The sequence below is a fragment of the Macaca thibetana genome, chromosome 1 (assembly GCF_024542745.1).
Source record: "Macaca thibetana thibetana isolate TM-01 chromosome 1, ASM2454274v1, whole genome shotgun sequence".
NCBI classification, from domain to species: domain Eukaryota; kingdom Metazoa; phylum Chordata; class Mammalia; order Primates; family Cercopithecidae; genus Macaca; species Macaca thibetana.
In genome coordinates this window covers 17,058,661-17,080,359 of record NC_065578.1, presented here as the reverse complement: position 1 = coordinate 17,080,359, position 21,699 = coordinate 17,058,661, and the positions used below count along the sequence as shown (strand labels likewise).

Genomic DNA, 21,699 nt, shown 5'->3' with positions numbered 1-21,699 from the left:
TGAGATGGGGACTACTATAATCCCCATTTGCAGACACATGGAGACACAGAGAGGTTGAGAGACTTTTCTGAAGCCACACAGCCCACAAATGCCAGAGCTGGGATTTGGACCCAGGTCCATCTGGTTCTAAATTCTGTGAGCCCAACCCTGTTACTGCCTAGGCTCTGGCACTCTTCTGTGTTGCTGGGTAAGTGAGGGGTGAAGTGAGGGCAGGGCAGCAGATGAGCTTTGTTATCAGATCCAGGCAGGGGCCAAGCACAGCTGTGCCCCATCACCCTCTGCGTGACCTCTCTGCATTTCAGCTCATTTTCTGTAAAATGGGGAGAAGAATAATCACTCTCCTATTAGCAGGCAGGGGCCATGGGGATGGAATCAGGGAATGGAGTAAAAACCCTCCGTAGACTCTGATGGACCTGCCCCTTGTGGACCCCACAAGGGCAAAGCCGAGGATGATTTGTCTCTGCTTTCCTGGTGCCCAGCGTGGAACCTGATGTACAGTAGGTACCCAGGAAGGTACGTTGAGGTAGAGTCACTGGCAGCACTAATGGGAGCCCTGTGTGCCCCAGGGGAGCTGCTGGCCTTTAGCGCTGGAGCTCACGGGGTGGCGGCCAGTACCCCGGGACTGTCAGTCTCCAGGCAGATCCCTGGCTCCAGGCAGAATCGCCCACGGAGCTGGTCACCCCAGGGGATCTGCTGGACCCTGCTGGCTGACCCTATGGCATTCCTTGTGGCTTCATTCCAGGACACCTAGTGGCTGGTCCGTGTAGGGCTCTGGCAGGCAGGATCCTGGCCAGGTATGCAGGGGAGCCACAGGCTCAGCCAGCAGTGGCTGCTCTTCAGCCTTGTCATCCGATTCCGCCTGATTCTCCCTCTCCTGCCCCCACCACTCACCCAGCGCAGTGCCCCAGACGACCCCGAAGAGCACACTGGCCCCCACCCCCACCCACTCGGTTTCTGTCCACAGGATCTGGCCATGTCCAAACTGCAGCGTAAGACAGTTGGCAGGGAGGCCCTTCTTTGCGACTGCTGTATTTCTCTTCTCCCTAGAGACCAGGTGGTACCTTTCCGAGCTGTCGACATAAAGTTTGGCCTGTGGAGCCCCAGTGGGCCGAGGCTTCTGGGAAGCAAGTTGCAGCCACGCAAAAGGAAAAGCTTTCTAATGACCTGAGCTGTCAAAGCAGAGAGGGGTGGAGGTAGTGAGCTGTCTGTCTTGGGGAGTGGGCAGGGGGCTGGCTGGGATGACCTCCGAGGCCCGCCTCTGACCCAAGGCCTACCCTATGCAAGATGCTCCTTGGTCTGTTCTGTCATTTTAGGGCAGACAAGGACAAGAAGATCACAGGCACCACCCCCCTGGCCTTGCCCTTGTATGTGGATGCATGGTGGGGCCAGGGGGCTGTGGCTTTCCTGCTTCGGTGCTGCCACCCTCCCTAGGCCTCCCTGGCCTGCTGCCAAAGAGCCATGCAGAGGAGCTCACTTTGCACACTCTCAACACATTCCTGTTTCCTTCCGACATTCCCAATAGTCTCCTCCTTCCAGTCCCCAACAGGGACATGCTCAGGGCACACACGCACTCATTTTAACACCAGCCAGGACAGCTCCCCACTTTGCCCTCTGTGTGACCTGAGAAAGTTACTTAACCTCTCTGAGATTTCTTCATCTGTGAAGTGGGGACAGTAATGCGGAGTCTTCATTAGGGAAAAGGAGCCAGGCCGGTAGGAGCAGGGAAAAGTTAAAAAAAAAAAGAAAGCTGATCAGGTCTGAGCCTGCCTTTCTTCATGGTCCGGGACACACAGCCCTCCTGTGCAAATAACTCACAATCTTCCTGGGCCCAGCTCTCACCAGACCCCTGCAACTGAACTCCTCGCAGCCTTGGCATAATCAGTACTGCACAAAGCCCTTTTCGACAGCATAAACATCATCCTATAAAATCCCCCCCAGCAAGTCTCTGTTTCTTTGCAGTCAGCTTCTTTCTTGCACCCCAGAGAAAGGCTTCTTTCTTGAAGGCTGACCGTCGTGTCTCTGGTGATGTATTTTCCTACTTTCTGTAATCAATCTGCTTTCCTTTGCATACAACTGTCCTGGTAAATTCTTTTACTCCTGCATTACCAGCCATCATTACCCTGTGACAAGTAACACCTACCTTGGTCGGGAAGCAGGAGTTGGAGTGAAGTCGAGATGAGATCATGGATAGCAAAAGCTAAGCAAGTGCCTGGCACATGGCAGGTGCTTGAAAATGCAGGCTCTTTCCCTGCCCCACTAGAACCCATGGAACACACTGCCTTGTGCCATAACCAGTGGGTGAACCCGCACCTTACCACAGGAGGCAGGCAGGGGTGGAGAGTAGCTGGTTTTACACTCCTCATCCCACCCTCCACGTCTCCTTTGGTGAGATTCTGTAAGAATTCACCCCATCCTGCTCATAGCCTCTCTATTGAACCTGATGCAACTGGCCCTGCTCTGGGCATGAGGTTGGCAGGCATTGCAGGGTGAGTAGGAGGACGCTGCTCTGGGCGGCACAGACAAGATGTGAAGTGGCCACCAGGAAGGTCTGAACCAGGGCCATGGGGGCACAGAGGAAGCAATAGGTTTCCGGCTGGAGTGAGTTGGGCTGTGTGGGGACTCTGAGAAGCGTAATTGTCACCATGGTGACAGCATCTAAGGCTGAGAAGTCACCATCTCAGGGAATCCCTCCAACGGCCTAGGAAGTAGCTCTTGGGATTATGTCCATTTTACAGCAAAGGAAAATCAAGGCAGTTGAGTGACCCAGTTAGAGGCCATGCTCCACACAGAATCCACACTTCACTCCGTGGAAGAGGTGGCATTTGAAGTGGGTCTTGAAGAATGCAAAAGATCCCCCTCCCCACCCCCCACTGTGACCCTGCCCAGCGGAGATGGGGGAGCAGGCCTGGTGAGGGGCAGGTTCATCAGCATGACAGTGGAAACCATGATAAATATAACAGTGATTGCCGGGACACCTGACGGGGTGACTCCTGTAGTGGTAACGATTTTGGTTTTTTTAATTTGGAGAGGTGCTTTCAAATCCATGACCTCACCTTACTATGCCCTTGGGGACATGCCAGTACTGCACATCTGGGAGTTGGTTAGGTCTGGGGGCTATATCATGAGACATCACCAAAGAGATGCATCTTGGAGAGAATTATTAGATTCAGAGGAAGCCGGGAGCAGCTCGGGAAAGCTGGCACGGCACAGCCCACTGTGGGGTGGCCTGGGGCTCCCCACAAGCTCCCACTCCTGCCTGTCACACCTCCCAAGGGCAGCCCTTCATCCATGGCCAGTCACCTGATCTGGGCACCTGAGAGATCAGGAAAGGCAGTGTGAGCCCCGTCTCCCAGCCCCGGGGCAGGGGAGTGGTGGGATGCCAAGGGAATGAGAATCAAAGGCAGCGCAGGGCCTGCCCGGCATAACCTGCCTTGCTTGGGTGCCAGAGAGAGTAAGCAGTCCCCTCCTCCTGCCTCTTCCTGGTGGTCTTCAAGGCTCCTGCTGGGGTACCCGCTGCTCTTCTGTAGCTGAAGCTGACCTGGATGGGGATGATGGGAGCCAAGTCTTGAAGGCAGTAGGGCTGGGACTAGAACAGGCCCCTCCTCATGCCTGCGAGAGTGGCCCTGGGTCTCAGACCTGCATAGCAGGTGTCTCCTGCAGGAAGCCACCTTTCCCCCAAGGCCCAACCCCTCTAGGCCCTACCCACTCATCTGTCACTCACAGGGGAGTGAGACACTGAGACCAGGAGCCCAGCACCCCAGAGAGAGGTGAACAGAGGTGTGAGCTACTGAGCAAGCTTGGGGTGGGGAGGGAGCAGATCCAGACTACAGGAAGCTGGGCTGGGCTTGGAGGGTCTTGATAGCCCCAGAGGATTTGTGCCTGTCACTTCTTACCCCTTCTGTCATCATAATCATGATCATGATCATGATCATCATCAATTTTCTACCAAGACTCCAAATAGGGGGCTGTGACTTGGGGATGTCAACTTTTGCCCAAAGCTGGGGATTGGCTCCACAGAGTCCTGCTTCCCTTGAAAGGGCTGTGTCTGGCACTGGTGGTCCCTGAGTGGGGTGGAGCAGGGGTCCCCCATGAGCTAGAAACCCTTCTGCTGCCAGCTGGGTGCCCTGGGCTTGTGGCTACTTGCTCTTGGAATTCATGGGCCAGGCCGACTGGATTCAATCATGGCTCAGCCACCTCCCAGCTGGGCAGTCCTGAGAAAGCCACTCCACTGTCCTGAGTCACTGTGTCCTTGTCCAGAACTCATTGATTGTGCCCCTGGTTCACACCAGGCACTAAGTTGGATGCAGAGATGACAGCAGCGATGCAGACAGCATAAAACAGAAAAAAAAAAAAAAATCTGCATTTTAGAGGGAGAGCTGTCAGGTGGCTGGGAGGTGGTGGCTGGTGCCACGGGCTGGAGTGAAGTTGGGGCTGGGGCACCAGGCTCATGGTGTCATTCATGTCACGCCATTTGCAACAGGCAAGAAGGGTACATCAGAAGGGCCTCGTATGCTACCCTGAGGGAAGGAAGTGAGGGGCTGGGTGGACTGCAGGGATCAGTGACAGAAGCATTCCCTGTAGAGAGAGCTGCAGCCCTGGCATGCTCGAGGAAGGGCAGGGAACCAAGCAAGAGGGCGTGGGGAAGGAAAGCAGTGGGTCAGGAAGGCCTGGGAGTCCACACAGGCTCTGGCAACAGGCTCTGAGCAGGAGGGATGCGACGGGACTTCTATTTTAAAAGGTCCCTCTGGCTGCTGTGTTAAAGCTGGACTGTCGGGGGAGAGAGGAAGCAGGGCACCGGCCTATGATAAAAATCCACGTGGAAGCAACTGGTGGCTTGGACAGGGTGTGAGCTGTGGCAGAGGTGAGAGCAGTCAGGGTCTGCAGTTGCTGTGAAGGTGGTGCTGATGGGATTTGCTGAGGGGCTGGCTGTGTGAGTGAGGGAACAAGAGGAGGTGAGGCTGAATCGGAAGGTGGAGACGCTATGGACAGACTTACAGTGGGCTGGGCAGGAGCAGGTTTGAAAGAAATGGGGAAGGAGTGGGCATGGGAAGCAAGCTTTTGGCTTTGGAGGTGTGAAATTTAAAATGCCTGGAAGGGCCGGGCACAGTGGTTCACGCCTGTAATCCCAGCGCTTTGGGAGGCCAAGGCCAGCAGATCACTTAAGGTCGGGAGTTTGAGACCAGCCTGGCCAAAATGGCGAAATCCTGTCTCTACTAAAAATACAAAAATTAGCTGGGCATGGTGGTGAGCTCCTGTAATCCCAGCTACTTGGGAGGCTGAGGCAGGAGGATTGCTTGAACCCAGGAGGCAGAGGTTACAGTGAGCTAAGATCGGGCCTTTGCACTCCAGCCTGAGTGACAGAGCAAGACTTTGTCTCAAAAAAGAAATAAAATAAAATGCCTGGTAGACACCCAGGGAGAAACTGAGAGAAAGAAGTCTAGGACTTCTAACCATATTGGTGTGGCAGGTGGAGAAAACCAAGGAAGTGGGTGTAGACAGAAGAAAGGAGGAGAGGTGAGGGGAGGGAGGGGAGGAGAGGAGGAGAGGGGAGGCAGAGCTCTAAGCCAGGTGTGCTGGGGCCAGCCACACTCTGAAGAGTACCAGTGTGGGGATTCTGCCCGTTGCCGATGGTGCCTATTTCAATTACACATTTCGGAACTTGTTGGGGTGGGGCGGAATCACAGATGGGCTCAGGGGTTCCCTGGACCCACTGTGAGATGAACCTGAGCTGAATCTACATGGATCACCTGGCTTCCATGAGCCCCTGCTCTGCCAGGTGGGTGGCAGTGATGTTTAGGGTCTCCTAGACCAGTTCAGGGCCAGTGTGCAGGAGAACTGGAAACGTACGATTACTTCCTTTTCCCCAGTGACAGTCACCCTGGTAAAAAGTTGTGTGCCCTCTTGGGGAAGGCAGGGAGAAAGATGAGCAGTGTAAGTTTTTGGCAATGTACCAGGGTCCCTCCTCAAGGAGATCTGATTGTTTATTTTTTTAGGAAGGTTATGAGCCCCTTGTTAAACACAGACACTATTTAAAATTAAATTGTACACACAATTAAACAAATTATATTAAAAACAAAGGCAGTAATACTGAAACTCATCACTGCTTAATTATTTTACTGCATTCTACCATCGTCTATATATAGTGGAAATAGTGATGTCACGAGGTGCTATTATGCATCTCTTTGGAACTCTGAGTCCAGTGATGTTGGGCTGGTAACTTGAAACTGGCCAGAGTGGGAGTATTTACACCACAGACATTGGTCGAGGCTACAAATCCGGGCTTCATTCGTGGTTTTATTGAATGTCTAGAGTTCAGAAAGTGATGGAGAGAGGTTAACAATGCCAACTAAATTTAAAAGTGTATTGCATCTATAGCCATGACATTGTGGTTAGTACCAAAAATTGATGAAATATTACTCCAGGATTATCTGATTCAACAAAGAAGTTGCTCACATCCTAGATGAATGAATGAAGGGTGGCATGCATCTTCATTGTTTCCCTTTCATCTTGTTCGTGAATGTAAGCAAAAATATCAACCAACGTTTATGTCACATATCAGATTTAGTGACAATAAACTTATGGAGGAAAGAATAAACAGACTGAGATGCAATTGCATTGGCCAAATCATGGTCAAATTGCAACCACAGGTTGACTACGGTTGCAAGAGAGGGCATCTGGCAGAATCAATGGACTACATAGAATTTACAATACATTTTACAATAAAGAATAATATGTATTATATTATTATTTTTACATTATGTGCTACACACTATTTATATCAGTAAAATTTATAATAAATTTATGTATACATATATGTGCATAAGAACCCCCCACTCCAGAGAGCTGGTTGTTAAACATTTGCCAGCACACCACTGCCTGGAGTTGGGAGTAAGGTGGGTAACACAGCAAAGGCGTCAGATGAAAGGCCAGAGAGTCAGGGGAGGGCAAGCAGAGCCCATGTTCCAGCTGCCAAGTGGGAAAGTGTTTCAAAGACAGGTGATCATCTGGGCCAAGTGCCTCTGACAAGTCAACGAGGGGAAGAAGAGAAAAGACCCATTGGGTTCGACAACAGTAGGGTTTCCTTGGTGTGGTGGGGAGGAAAGTCTGATTAGAGGCAGGTTGAAGAGGCAAAGAGAAGAAATAATTGGAGGTATCAAGGGAGCAGAAGAAATGAGAGGGTTAAAGGAGAATGAGTTTGGGGATGGGTGATATTCACCATGTCTGTGTGCTGGCTGCAAGGGAGGCGTGAAGGGGCAAGGCCGGTGATGCCCTTGAGTAGGGGATGTGCCCCCAGGAGGGCTGGTCTTGGGCAAGAGCCCAGGCAGCTCACTCCTCGTCCCAGGAGGGAGATGAGGTGGTGGGAGGAGGGAGGTTGAAGGCTCTGAGTGATGAAGGAGAGGAGCGGGGAGGCTTCTGGAGATAGGAGAAGATAGGACATAGTCCTCTAGGACACTGAAAGAGAAAAGAGCCTGGAGCAATGTTGTAGGAGCACCAGGCATATCATGCATCCCTTGAGGTCAGCAGTCATGAATCCAAGTGAACCGTGGTCAGCTGCGTGGTGCAGGTGCAGAGAGCGTGGAGAGTTGGATCTGATTGTATAGCTGGAGCTCTGCCAGGCAACTCAAGAGAGGGAAGGATGAGCAAAAGATAAGGGAGTGGTGCAAGGGGGTGGCCACAGTGGGGGCCTATGGGATCTATGGGACTATGCTGGGGAAGGGAAGATGGAACATGAGAGGTGAGGGATAGCAGTGGGAAGTGGGTAGAGAGGATTCAGCCTTCAAAGGTCAAGCGTCCCATTGGGCTGAAGGCTTGGTGGCATTGGTGTGTTAAGAGCGAGCTGGAATATTGGGAAGCGGTGCCCGAGTGAGTTCCTAACAGGGGAGCTTGTAGTGGGTGCAGTTTTTCGGTAATGACATTCTATAGTGCCTGCCCCGGGAAGAAGGGGATGAGGCCAGTGGAGATCATGAGCATTGGAAGAGAGGTCAAGGGGCTGAGGGACCAGGGTGCAACATACCATCTACATCGCCATTGAAGTATAAACTGGTGACGGCAGCAGGCTGAGGAACATGGCAGGAGCTAGCACCCTCAAGATGAGGACAGAGCGACGGTGTGCAGGGGTGTCCCTGTAGATGGGCGGAGTAGTCTGGAAATGTCAATGCAAAGCTGGGGGTTTGCGGAGTAAAGATGATGATCTGGAAGGGACATTGAGGAGCATGAAGGACCCTTGCCCACCTCCAGGCCCAGGGGCTGGAGGGAGTAAGGGGGAAGCAGTCACCATAGAGATGGCTGCAGGGGAGGCCATGCCTGCTGTTGGGGGCAGGCTTCCTTTAGAGTACAAGGTCAAGAAAACTGTCCGGGGCAGGACTGAGGATATCATGCAGATGATGGTGGCTGGGATTGAAAGGGAGTTGGGGAGGATAAGGAATGGAGTCAGATGAGAGGATGAAAGTCCAGGAGACTTGGGGTTTCCATGGTAACTGATGTAAATGATGAGGAAGAGCAGGTAAGATGGGAAGGCCCCCAAAAGTGCTGTGGAACGTGGTGATCATAAGGCCAGGAGTGGGGGATGGGGGTGGTGGGTCTTGCCAGCAGTCTGCGGGGGCTCTGGGGCCCCTGCACACTCCTGCCTTATCTGTAAAATGGGAATTATAATCTTGTTGCTTTGGGGGGTTGAGATGAGCATTAGGGAGCACCGAGAAGGACTTGTGATTAAGACTGTTGTCACTGCAGTCAATGGAGATAGTTTTTTGATGGGGCCAAGTGATGGCAGAGGTTGCGAAGGGGGTCTGGTTTCTCCAGAGGGCTGAATATTTGGGTGGTTTTTTAGGAGTCCAGGAAAGGATGAAGGCGGGAGAATATGCAGAAGGACCCCTTTTGCAGAGTGGCAGAAAGTGAGAATCCATCCATTCACTAACAAGTGTTTATTGAGCACCTACCATGGGCCAGACACTGTTATAGGTGTTGGGGATGCAGCTGTGAGCAAAACAGACACAATTCCTCCAGCAGCATCTTTGTAGTCAGGTGGATGTCTATAAGTGGACTTGACCTTGGGTGGTGTCCTGGTGGCTGATGACTGCCGTGGGGGATGATGTTGGAGAGCCCTGACATACAAAGGAAGAACAAGCACCAATGTGTAGTTCTCTGATTCAACCTCCCCTCCGAAGTGTGGACGCCACGGGCCCAAGAGCCTCCTGGAACTCTGGGGATTAGTGCAGTGCCTGGCACAGAGAGGCCATAGTTCACGCTTATGCAGGGGATAAAAAATGAGATGCCACCCACAGAGGCTCTGTTGGTTTTGCTCTGGGTGCCCTGTAGCCTGAATGTGCAGTGCATCCCCCTCTGATGCTGTGGGCCAGGAAGGCTGGTCCCAATCAGCTGTGACTGGGAGTAGCTGGTGGTGTGAGGAGTAGGGTGGGGCCCCAGAAGACGAGTGCCCCAGGCTGGGGCCAAGGCAGATGGGAAGCTTCTCAACACCCATTTCTTGATCCCAGAGCTCTGGTGTATCAGGTGAATGCGGTGTATTGGGTGATGGAAAGAAGCTGCACTGGGTACTGGCATTAGTCAAGTTCTAGATCTCCACTCAAGTACAGATGGGCTTGAGTCCCCCTGCAGATCGGCAGAAAGTGAGAATCCATCCGTTCATTCACACGTGTTTATTGAGCACCTACCATGTGCCAGACACTGTTATAGGTGCTGGGGATGCAGCTGTGAACAAAACAGATAAAATTCCTGCCCTTGTGGAGCTGACCTGCCAATAAGAAAGATGGATAGTTGACTGGCATTGAGGTGGGAGAATCACTTGAACCCGGGAGGCGGAGGTTGCAGTGAGCAGAGATCGCGCCACTACACTCCAACCTGTACGACAGAGCGAGACTCTGTCTCAAAAAAAAAAAAAAAAAAAAAAAAAAAAAAAGAATCCGAGCAGGGGAAGGGAGATGGGGGATCAGTGAGGGGGAAAGATGGGCAAGGTGCAGCATTAAATGGAGTGATGGGGGGGCGGGGGCTTGCTGAGAAGATGACATTTAGACACAGCCCTGAAGTGGGTGAGGGAGGGAGCCTTGTGGACATCTCGGGGAGGAGCAGTCGATGCAGCAGAAGCAACCAAGTACCAGGACAGCCTGGCATCTTCATGGCTCAACAGGAAGGCCAGCGTGGCTGGAGCTAAGTGAGCGAGGGGAAGTATAGTAGGGAGGAGGCAGTCAGCAACGTGGTAGGGGCACATCAGAAGGGCCTCTTATGCTACTCAGGAGGATTCTGCCTTTTACTGAGTTTGATGGAAACCACTGCTTTTGAGCAAAGGAACAACACGCTCTGCTGTGCGCAGAACAGACTGGAGGGGCCCAGGTGGGACCACAGACCCAGGAGAGCCGCTCGGTGATCAGGCGATGGGTGATGTGGCTTGGGCCGCAGCGATGTCAGTGGAGGTGGTGAGAGGTGGAGGGTTAGTGGATTTCCTGTTGAGCTGGAGAGTTTGAAAGTGTCAGATCTGGAAGGGACTTGGGTGTGGGCTGGGGGTGTCCAAGGGTCTGCCATCTATGCCCTGGCGTCCTGAAGCCCAGCCCAGGTTGGTCTCCTGGCCAGTGGCACTGCCCTGTGCCTCCCCGATCTGGCTGTTGAGGGGTGCCGTTTGAACGGCCAGGCAGCCCCAGGCCCCCACCCCACTGCGGCCACTCCTCTGAGTACTGGGTCTCTTCCCATCTCCCTTCTCTGCCAGCGATGTGCCCAAGGGTGCCAACAGCTTCAGGGTCTCTGGAAGCTCCGGGGTGGAGATCTTCATGGTCTACAACCGCACACACGTGACAGAGCCCATAGGCAAGGCCCGTTGGCCACTGGACACTGATGCAGACATGGTCGTATCTGTGGGCACAGCCAGTAAGGAATTAAGGGACTTCAAGGTAAGAGGCCACTTTCTCACAGAAAAGGGTTGGATCTCCCCACCCCCATCCAAGGTAAGAGCCGCACCATGGCAATTCCCATTCCAAACTCCCCACTTAACCAAACCTCACAAAGCTGATCACGGTACACACACAAAACGTATCCTGACACAACGCCACAGATGCCCCAAACACACAAACTTCCACCACCACTCCAGTATCACACATGTACACATGAGTACTCCCACAAAACACAAGCTCTCCTAGTCACCCCCTCAGATTCATGGACAACTTCACATTAATCCCTGTATTCAGCCCACACACAGACCCAGCCAGAAGCCCCAGTACTCTCGTGTGGGCAGGACCACACAGCAACAACCCGTGCAGGTGCACACACACACGTTCACACCTTTGTGTGCACAGATCTCCCACGCCTAAGCCAACCTTCTCTCTCATCGCCTGCCCGAAGCTCAGATGATTCCCTCCTCACTCACCCCAGCCCTGGGCACCCATGGCACACAGTGACCCATCAAATCCTAGACATGACCTTTTCTCCCCGACAGGGAAAGGGCAGGGATGAGGCAGCTGTTGAGAGAGGGGCTCAGGAGCCCACCGTGGGCTCAGACCCCACCTCCTCTGCTTGCTAGCTGAGGGACTGCTGGGACTGCTGGGACTGCAGGCAGGGCCCGGACAGTCTTCTGTTGACTGGGGCCATTCCAGGGGCTCACTGGGATGACCTGGCTGGAGGGCTTGGCATGGATTCTGGACCATGCTAAAAGCTCCAGGACCACTGATTGTGATGATGGAGTAGAGGTTCTCATTCGCATTTTATAGAGGAAGTACCTGAGGCTTAGAGGAGCTGAGAGACTTGCCTAGGTCAATGGAGCCGGCTGTTCCTCCCTCATCTGCCAGCTGCTCCTGCTGGGCGCTACCCTGCCTTTCCCATCCCTCCACCCTGCCCCCACCCTCCTTGCTCCTCGCACCTGCTCTGGGAGCCAGGGTGGGCTCCACAGCTGCTTACTGGAGAGGTAGCTCTGAATCCCAGCCGGGAGCCCTTGAGTCTTGGGACTTCAGAGACTGGGAGGGTCTCCATGCCTCCTGTGCCTCTAAGTAGGGCTGTCAGGGTGTGTCCCCCATCTCCTCTGCCCCCGCCATCTCTGAAGGTGGTGGCCATGCAGGCTTAGGGCTGTGTTCCACAGGTGAGGGTCTCATACTATGGGGAGCAGGAAGACCAAGCCCTGGGCCACAGCATGCTGTACCTCACTGGCGTCGGTAAGTAGCAGCTCCCTGGCAGACCATCTATCCCCTTTTCGCCACTCCAGGTTGCCTGTCTGAGGGTCTTAGTGAATTCTTTGGAGTGGAAGACCCATGGCCAGCTTCCTCCATCACTGAGGGGCTTGGATTCCTCAGGGACCTTCTGTCCACTCTGGAACCACAGGGATTGAGGCCCAGCAGTCCTTAGGACTACAAGGATCTAGAAACTTCACTGCCCAGTGAACAACAGCTAGATCCACAATAAGCCTCCTTCATCCAGAGTCCCACGTATACCCTCATTAGACCTCCAAGACCCAGCACGGAACGTGCTCCCTTCAGCCAGGGCCCAGGGCGATGGAACAGCAGAACCCAGCCCCTGCAACCTCAGGCCATGTCCCCAGTTGCCAGAGTTTGGGGTCACCAGCATATGATCTAGAACCCCAAAGCCAGCAAGAGCTAGCAGGTGGACATGCACAGGCAAGCAAGTCATTCAAGAGCCAAAGGCTTGGGTCCCTCCAACTCCCAGAACCACAGGGCAAGCCACAAGGGCCTCCCAAATGTGGGGTCTGACCCCCAGGCAGGGCATCCTGGTCCTCACGGGTTTGGGTCGGGGTCAGAGTTTGCCCAGCCTGGACTTTAGGGGTGTGAAGATGGGGCTGGATGAGCCCTGGCAGCCCCTCTCCATCTCTTTGCAGATATTTCCCTTGAGGTCGACACAGGCCGCACAGGCAAGGTGAAGAGAAGCCAGGGGGACAAGGTGAGACCCTCCCGGGCACTCCAAGACTGCAGGGTTGAAAGGCAAACTTGGGGTGGTCCCGGGTGGACTGTGCCCTCCCTACGGAAGAATGATGGATTCCCAGGGTCTGTAGTATCCAATCACGTAGGAAACCCATCTGGGACAGCCAAGTTGGCATGAATGGATATTAACCTACACCCTGTAGCCAACATGCTGTGACTGCTGGAAAATAGCTTACCCTCTCTGGGTCTTTCTTGTGCCACTTTGAAATTGGGATTGGTTCTTTTGCTTGCTGCCTTTTTTAGTTTGAGGGCGATATTTGGACCCCTACACATGTGGGAGTGCTTCCTAAAAGGTTGTTGAGTGACCGAAGGCAAGGAGAAGACAAGCCTTTGGGTAGAGGAAGCTATGGTGGCCAGCCCCAGGTAAAGCCTGAAGAGTAAGGAGGAGGACAGAGTAGGCTCAGGGCCTCCCACTACAGGAAGTATCTGGAAGCTTTCCTGGGAGGGCTAGAAGGTACAATTTGAAGAGAAAGACTCCAGAGAGGCAGCCTGGATCACAAGGCTTGGAGGACAAGGTGGGCAGGGCTGCCATGGATGGCAGTGCGGGTTGCTCACTGCACAAGAGTGCTTGGGCATGGTGGCAACTATGATACAAATCATGTCTGGGACCCTACTGCAGAGTGGCATCTACCCAGAGGTGTGGGCAAGAGTGCCATAAAGGCTAATAGTAGCCCTGGGCAATCCCAAGGACCTGGGTTTGAAGGCCAGCTATGCGGCTTGGGACTCACCTCCCAGAACCTCCCTCTCCCCTTCTATGAAATGGGGAAAGTGAGCCCTGCCTTGTGAGTCTGGTGGGGAGGCGTGTTGGGGAGAGCGGCAGCCACAGAGGCGGGGAGCGTTCCAGCCATCTTTCCCGCCTCGGCTCAGACCTGAGCTTGCAGATCCTGCAGGACTGCAATCGGATGCCAGATATATCTATGAGACAGGTCCCAGGAGAGTGCTGGGATGAAGAAGGTCTCCCAAAGATTCTCCAGATCCCAACCTTCATCAAGGTCATGGTGGGCAGCCTCTGCCCCCCGAGGCAGAGCTAAAGCTTAGCCAGCTTTTGAGGGTCATTTCTGGGTATGGTAACACTTTTGCTTCTCCAGTGTGATGGCTGGGTGGAGCCATTGTGTATGGTTGTGCAGATTGTTCACTGCACAAGGATGAGATGGGTCTAGAGCCTTATCTGTAACTCCATTCCCCAAATAATCCTTTTGAAAACCCTTAAGCAAACCAAGAATATGAAAGTATACAATCTAACAAAGCAGCCCGCCCTGGCCATGTCTAGAACCCCTTCCTGGAGCCTCCTGGGTCCCACTGATCCCAAGGCATCTTATTTTGCCACAGAAAACCTGGCGCTGGGGCCCTGAGGGCTATGGAGCTATCTTGCTGGTGAACTGTGACCGGGACAATCACAGGTCCACAGAGCCTGACCTCACCCACAGCTGGCTGATGTCGCTGGCTGGTGAGTGACACAAGGTGTTGTCTGGGGAGTGGGGTGCGGGGATGGGAGGGGATCCTGTTGGTGGGGTGGAGAAAGGGTAATCTCAAGGGGGCCACTCTCTCCAGACTTGCAGGACATGTCCCCGATGGTGCTGAGCTGCAATGGCCCCGATGAGCTCTTCGACAGCCACAAGCTTGTCTTGAACATGCCCGTCTCTGATTCCAAAAGACTGAGGGTCTTCTGTGCTCGGGGTGAGTGGCCTGACGGGGCCTTGTCCTCCCAGCTCCATCCATGTCTATCCTCTCCTCCCCATTTCTCTCTCTTTTTTTTCCATCACCTTTTTGTAACTCTCATTACAGCTTACAAACAACCACTCCATCAGTACCAAATATAGTCCTCAAGGAGGAGGTTCAGCAATGAGTTCCATTTTATGGAGAGGAAAACTGAGGCTCAGATACAGGAATTCGCTGTGGCACAACCATCTGGGGTGGAGCAGGCATTCCAACCCAGGTGTCTTGGGTGCACCAAAGTTCCTCCTTTTACCATTGCCCCACTCCCGTTCCCTCCTCTGGTCAATCAGTGTGGACTGAACTGCATGCCAAGCACTGTCCAGGCAGGGAGGGCGTGAGAACCAGCGAGGCTGAGGCCCAGGCCCTGCCCCTGGCCCCAGAACCCAACTTTCTCACCAGAGTTTTTATTAATCAGCCTGTGGCTTTAAAAAATATGGCCAAGGCTGGGCACAATGCCTCATATCTGTAATCCCAGTACTTTGGGAGGCGGATTACTGAGGTCAGGAGTTTGAGAGCAGCCTGGCCAACACAGTGAAACCCTGTCGCTATTGAAAATACAAAAATTAGGCCAGGTGCAGTGGCTCACACCTGTACTCCCAGCACTTTGGGAGGCCGAGGCAGACAGATCACAAGGTCAGGAGATCGAGACTATCCTGGCTAACATGGTGAAGACCTGTTTCTACTAAAAAATACAAAAAAATTAGCCAGGGGTGTTGGCGGGTGCCTGTAGTCCCAGCTACTCGGGAGGCTAAGGCAGGAGAATGGCGTGAACCCGGGAGGTAGAGGTTGCAGTGAGCTGAGATCGTGCCGCACTGCACTCTAGCTTGGGCGACAGAGCAAGACTGCATCTCAAAAAAAAAAAAAAAAAAAAAGTTAGCTGGGTGTGGTGACTCATGCCTGTAGTCCCAGCTACTCGGGAGGCTGAGGCAGGAGAATCACTCAAACTCAGGAGGCAGAGGTTTCAGTGAACCAAGATCATGCCACTGCACTGCAGCCTAGGTGACAGAGCGAGACTTCGTCTCCAAAAAAAAAAAAAAAAAAAAAAAAAAAAAAAATTGGCTGGGCGCAGTGGCTCATGCCTGTAATTCCAGCACTTTGGGAAGCCAAGGTGGGAGGATCACTTGAGCCCAGGAGTTTAAGACCAGCCTGGGCAACATGGCAAAACCTCGTCTCTACAAAACATACAAAAAAATTAGCCTGTAGTCCCAGCTACTCTGGAGGCTGAAGTGGGAGATCACTCGAGCCCAGGAAGTCAAGGCTGCAGGGAGCCGTGTTCATGCCACTGTACTCCAGCCTGGGAGACAGAGTAAGACCCTGTCTCAAATAAATAAATAAATAAATAATGTACCACTCCTTAACCCCGGAGTGCTCTTACTTGTTTTTACAAACAGCAACAGGCTTCTAGCCCTTCCTGATTCCCCTTCACCCTCCTCTGTTCAAACTGACCCAGAACTAGTTGTTCCAGCTAAATGAGCCTGGCAGGAGCCAGAACGTTCCCTCCCATGCACCAGTGGTGGACGTTTAGGCAGAGGACTCAGCTTGAAAGCACTCAGTGTGACACCAGGGAATAAGCAAAGTCTCGACAAGTGAATGGACAGCCTCTCCTGCCGTGTGCGGCCACTGATGTGCTTTCTGTATCTCCTGGATATTTCATATCAATGGAACCATACAGTAGGCTTCCTTCAGTTAGCATAATGTCTTCAAGTTTCATCCATGGTGTCACATGAATCAGCTTCATTATTTTTCTTATGTTTTAGAGACAGGGTCTCACTCTGTTGTCCAGGCTGGCGTGCAGTGATACTACCATGGCTCACTGCGGCCTTGAACTCCTGGACTCAAGTGATACTCCCACCTCAGCCTCCCGAGCAGCTGGGACTACAGACATGTGCCACCATGCCTGGCTATTTTAAAAAATTTTGGGGGCCCGGTATGGTGGCTCATGACTGTAATCCCAACACTTTGGGAGACCGAGATGGGCAGATCACGAGGTCAGAAGATCGAGACCATCCCGGCTAACATGGTGAAACCCCATCTCTACTAAAAATAAAAATAAAAATAAAATAAAGTAGCCAGTCATGGTGGCGGGCACCTGTAGTCCCAGCTACTTGGGAGGCTGAGGCAGGAGACTGGCGTGAACCCGGGAAGCGGAGCTTGCAATGAGCCGAGATCGCGCCACTGCACTCCAGCCTGGGCGGCAGAACAAGACTCCGTCTCAAAGAACAACAACAAAAAAATTTTTTTTTGTAGAGATGGAGTCTCACTTTGTCGCCCAGGCTGGTCTCAAGCGACCCTCCCGCCTTGGCCTCCCAAAGTGCTGAGATTACAGGCATCAGCCACCGTACCTGGCTGGTCATTACTTTTTATGAATTAATAATATTCCATCTTATGAATATATCACATTTTGCATATGTATTTATCCATGGGTAGTTTTCACCTTTTGTGCCAGATGCTTCTATCTCTTTATTTAGCTTAAAGTTTATACTGACCTCATGAGAAAATGTTAGCCATTTTACAGATAAGAAACTGAGGCTCAGAGACGTTGAGTCATTGAGCCAAGGCCACACAGCTTGCACATGGCAGAACCAGAGAGGAACCCAAGCAGCTCTAACCACAAAGGGGGCTCTGTCCTGGATTCCTGGGCTTGCAGCCCCTCACCCCTGTCCCCATGCTAGTCCCTGATTCTTGTTCTTCCTAGGTGGGAATTCTCTCTCGGACTACAAGCAGGTGCTGGGGCCCCAGCGTCTGTCCTACGAAGTTGAACGGCAGTCGGGGGAGCAGGAGATCAGGTTCTATGTGGAGGGGCTGACCTTCCCCGATGCCGATTTCCTGGGGCTGGTTTCCCTCAGTGTCAGCCTGGTGGACACGGGGGTGTGTACAGCACTGGGGGGTGGGCATGGAGGCTGAGGGGTTTGGGGACCTAGTTTGGAGGCTCCAGGGCTGGGCAGGCTGGGGGCTGGGGGGCTTGAGGCAGGCTAGGGGTCCCTGCAGGGCCCACCAAGTCCTCATTTTCCCCTCAGACCGTGCCTGAGGTGACCCTCTTCACAGACACTGTGGGCTTCCGCATGGCCCCCTGGATCATGACGCCCAACACTCAGCCTCCTGAGGAGCTGTATGTGTGCAGGTGAGGCTCCTTCCCTCCCGCCCTCCCCCAGGTCTGGAGTGCAGAGGTAGGGACAGAAGCTGCCTCGGGGCTGCGCGCCTCACTCAGACTAACGGATTCATTGTGGGCACCAATTCAGCTGGTGGCAGGACAGCAGCAGGTGGGCTGGGGCCTCACCCTGCCCAACCCTGACCCACCCTGCCCTGTGCAGCTAAGGACCCTCCCAGGTCACTGGCTCAAGCTCTGGTTTTCCTGCCCATCCTGTCCTGTGGCTGCAGCCCCAGAACATCTCAGATTTAGTCTGGGCAGTGGGGCCAGGCTGTGCACAGGCTGCTGGTGACCATCGGAGACCTACCCTCACTGTGACATGGGTACAATCCCGTGCCTGCTAAGGACGTGGGAACCCAGTCCTCGGGTCTCACTGCAAATCCGATCTCACCCAGCTCGCTGGTCCTTCTGCTGTCTCAGAATCCTCACCATGCCCTTGATGGAAGGACCAGCCTCGACTGGCAAAGCCTGCCAGGCCTCTGTGCCAGAGGTCAGACCACTGGAAAAGGCCACAGTCGAGCTGGACAGAAGTTAAAAGGCTGGGAAGGGTGTGGCCAAACAGGTTTGCTGTGCTTCCCTGGGTCTAGGTGTGTGCAGGTATTAAAAAGAGACTCTTCTCCTGCTTGCTAATCCCACCCTGACCCCTTTGCTTAGGCCAGTTGTGTGGAACAGGAGTAGACGGGGCCACCTGCCCCTCACTGCTATTTTAACCCAAGAGATTCAGCCCCAGGTCACCTCTGTGGCAACTTCCCTGACTCCCTGTGCTGGGTTAGGTGCCCTGCCTCTGGGCTCCACAGCCTGCGCTTATGCCTCACCTTGCTCCTGTCACCTGATATGATCTGGAGACTTTATCCATCTTCCCCATGGGCCTATGAGCCTCTCAAGGTCATGAGCTGGGACCCCTGTACCCCAGAGGCTGCACAGGGCCCAGCACAAACTGAATCAAGGCCACTCACACCTCAGCCACAGTCAGAGGCCATTAGCATGCTCCCCTCTCCCTGCCTTTTACAGTGTGATGGACACTCACGGCCCTAATGAGAAATTCTTGGAGGACATGTCTTACCTGACGTTGAAAGCCAACTGCAAGCTGATCATCTGCCCTCGAGTTGAAAATCGAAATGACCGCTGGATCCAGGTGGGAGCCGAAGCCGACTCCAGAAGAGAGCTGGGGGCAGCCTGGGAAGCCTGCAGCCTGGCTTGGGGAAAGGGAAGCCGCACAGGTGCCTGATGGACCTCCGTGTCGCTAGAGAAGCCACGGCCGCCTGGGCCAGGCTTCCGGGGCGAGGGCTTTTCCGCTGCCTGCATCAGCCCCAGCCCCCACTGCTGCCCTCCAAACGCTCTGGTCCCAGACGAGAGTCCTCACCTGGCTGGGGTCCTAAGAGGCCTCACGTCTACCTCTGCCCCTTACCAGATCTTAGGGAAGATCTGCTGCCCTGCCCTGCCCCAGGCCCGGTGGGGACCACCCTGTTCTGTAACCCACCCGAAAAAGGTCACCATGACTTTTTCATCTCTCCCCTCCAAGGACGAGATGGAGTTTGGCTACATCGAGGCCCCTCACAAATCCTTCCCCGTGGTCTTTGACTCCCCCCGGAACAGAGGCCTGAAGGATTTCCCCTATAAGAGGATCCTGGTATGTGGCGACAGGCAGAGTGCGGAAACCCTGGTTGGGTCCTCCTGGAGGGGCACTGGTGAAGTCTCATCTGGGCCTGGTCCTATGAGGCTTGGAGAACAGGAAAAGGAGGCAGAAGTATACAGGAGGTGGGACAGCAGCAAACTGGGGAGCCAGTGGGGAGTTTGGGCAAGAGATGGAAATGATATGCAAATCACATGCAAATAGGCAGCAGCCTGATTATTCCTGTGTTGAGAGGGGCAGGTCAGCAGAGCTGTTCTGGAGAAGGGACGGGTCACCAAGGGGGAATTAGCAGCGTGGTCAGCTTTGGGGAGACCAAACTGCCTTTTGGAGGGAATGTGGGAATGTACCCTTAGTGAGCCTGCATGGCTCTTGTTCTTAACAGCTAGGTCCTCTCTTTAGGTGTCAAATGTTTTCTGAACACCTACCACGTGCCAGGCACTGTGCTACCACCTGTGCACAAGATGGCAACAGCAGCACCCACTATTACGTATTGAGTTCCAGGCACTGTCTCCTAGCCTTCCAAGGCTTACCTCATGAATTCCATGGGGCACGCCTATGGATAAGTGCTATCATTATTTCCTCTTTATGGATGAGGAAACCAAGGCTCAGGGAGGTTAAAAAACTTGCCCAAGGCCATGCAGCAAGTTAATAGTGGCATCAAGATGCAAAGCTAGAGGGGCTGTCCCCACAGCCCTGCACTCAGCCTCGAGTGCACTACCCCTCCAGGTGAGCCCATGGTCTCTGCCTGTTTCCCGGCTCCCACTCCCCCACTGCTGGGACAGCCCCAGTCTAGGTAGGAGCTGTATGGGATGCAGTCTGTGGGCACACAGAGCAGGGACATTCATCCCAGCCTGGAGGGACCGGGTGACAATGAACCCAGCAGGAGAGTGCACCTGCCAGGGCCAGAGTGCTGGAGAGAGACCCACCTGACCTGCCCTGGGCTTGGCCTATAGGGGCCAGAGGATTTTTTCACTGATTTCTGCTCTCCTCTTTATCGCTTTCATTTTCCACTTTCTTTGTGTTTAGTTTGCTGTTCTTTTTCTAGCTTCAAATGGAATCTAAGATGATTCAGCCTTTTCCTAAAAAACACACGTGTTTTATTATTTATTTATTTATTTATTGTGAGACGGCGTCTCGCACTGTTGCCTGGGCTGGAGTGCAATGGCACGATCTCAGCTCACTGCAACCTGTGCCTCCCGGGTTCAAGCGACTCTCCTGCCTCAGCCTCCCGAGTAGCTGGGATTACAGGCGCCCCCTCCCCCCACCACCATGCCAGGTTAATTTTTTGTATTTTTAGTAGAGATGGGGTTTCACCATGTTGTCCAGGCTGATCTCGAACTCCTGACCTTGTGATCCACCCACCTCGGTCTCCCAAAGTGCTAGGATTACAGGTGTGAGCCACCTTGCCTGGCCTACTTTGTTTTATGAGACAGGGTCTTGCTCTGTCACCCAGGCTGGAGTGCAGTGGTGCAGTCCTAGCTCACTGCAGCCTCCACCTCCTAGGCTCAAGCCATCCTCCCACTTCAGCCTCCTGAGGAGCCAGGAACTCAGGCATGCCTCAGGATGCTCGGTTTAAATATACATGTCTAGAGCTCTGGCAACTCCCTAGCAGTGCTGCCTCACCAACATCCCATGAGTTTTAATGTGCTATCAAAACACAGCAGATTTTTATGAACTTTCACTTCAAAATCTTGTCTAATTCCCTCTTTGATTTCTTCTTTGATCTATGGATTCCTTAGATGTGTATTGCTTAATTTCCAAACATTCGGGGGGATTTCTAGTTATCTTTTGGTTATTGATTTGACTTTAACTGCATGGTTCTCAGAGCCCGGGGGGATTTGTAAAAAGTGGACAGAGATCGTTTTTTAAGCACCAGGAGCCATGGAGTGGGAGGCCCCCAGCATCTTCCCTCTGCTCCAAGAAGCGCCTCGTCCTGTCCTCACTGACCTCTCCTTCTTGGGGCGGGGGTCTCGCTGGTCCTTCCATAGGGTCCTGACTTTGGATATGTGACCCGGGAGATCCCACTCTCTGGTCCCTCCAGCCTTGACTCCTTCGGCAACCTGGACGTCAGTCCACCTGTCACGGTGGGCAGCATGGAGTACCCCCTGGGCCGGATCCTCATCGGGAGCAGCTACCCCAAGTGAGGGGCTGGGGTGGGAGGTGGGGGGGCACAAGGGGTTGACCGCAGCATCCATCCTCCCTGTGCCCCCATCACAAACACAATTCCCTAGTCTGATAAGTGGTCTTAACTTCCTGTGTGGAATCCCGGGATCAAA

The 21,699-nt window shown here is 53.5% G+C and overlaps 3 protein-coding genes across 3 annotated transcripts in view; 1 reads left to right on the top strand and 2 right to left on the bottom strand.

Moving 5' to 3' along the window:
- SDHB (succinate dehydrogenase complex iron sulfur subunit B) overlaps nucleotides 1–21,699 on the bottom strand; it is a 689,037-nt gene that overhangs the window by 192,034 nt on the left and 475,304 nt on the right. The window lies entirely within an intron of this gene.
- The window catches only part of PADI2 (peptidyl arginine deiminase 2), a 579,517-nt gene that overhangs the window by 143,775 nt on the left and 414,043 nt on the right, over nucleotides 1–21,699 (bottom strand). The gene's annotated exons all lie outside the window — the stretch shown is intronic.
- Nucleotides 1–21,699, top strand: part of PADI1 (peptidyl arginine deiminase 1) — a 169,791-nt gene that overhangs the window by 6,713 nt on the left and 141,379 nt on the right. Inside the window, exons 2-11 of the mRNA XM_050791233.1 lie at nucleotides 10,715–10,895; nucleotides 12,074–12,146; nucleotides 12,824–12,885; nucleotides 14,256–14,373; nucleotides 14,478–14,603; nucleotides 17,338–17,510; nucleotides 17,660–17,763; nucleotides 18,802–18,925; nucleotides 19,313–19,420; nucleotides 21,412–21,563. Of these exons, the coding sequence (XP_050647190.1) occupies nucleotides 10,715–10,895; nucleotides 12,074–12,146; nucleotides 12,824–12,885; nucleotides 14,256–14,373; nucleotides 14,478–14,603; nucleotides 17,338–17,510; nucleotides 17,660–17,763; nucleotides 18,802–18,925; nucleotides 19,313–19,420; nucleotides 21,412–21,563 (1,221 nt within the window). The remainder of the gene's footprint in view (nucleotides 1–10,714; nucleotides 10,896–12,073; nucleotides 12,147–12,823; nucleotides 12,886–14,255; nucleotides 14,374–14,477; nucleotides 14,604–17,337; nucleotides 17,511–17,659; nucleotides 17,764–18,801; nucleotides 18,926–19,312; nucleotides 19,421–21,411; nucleotides 21,564–21,699) is intronic.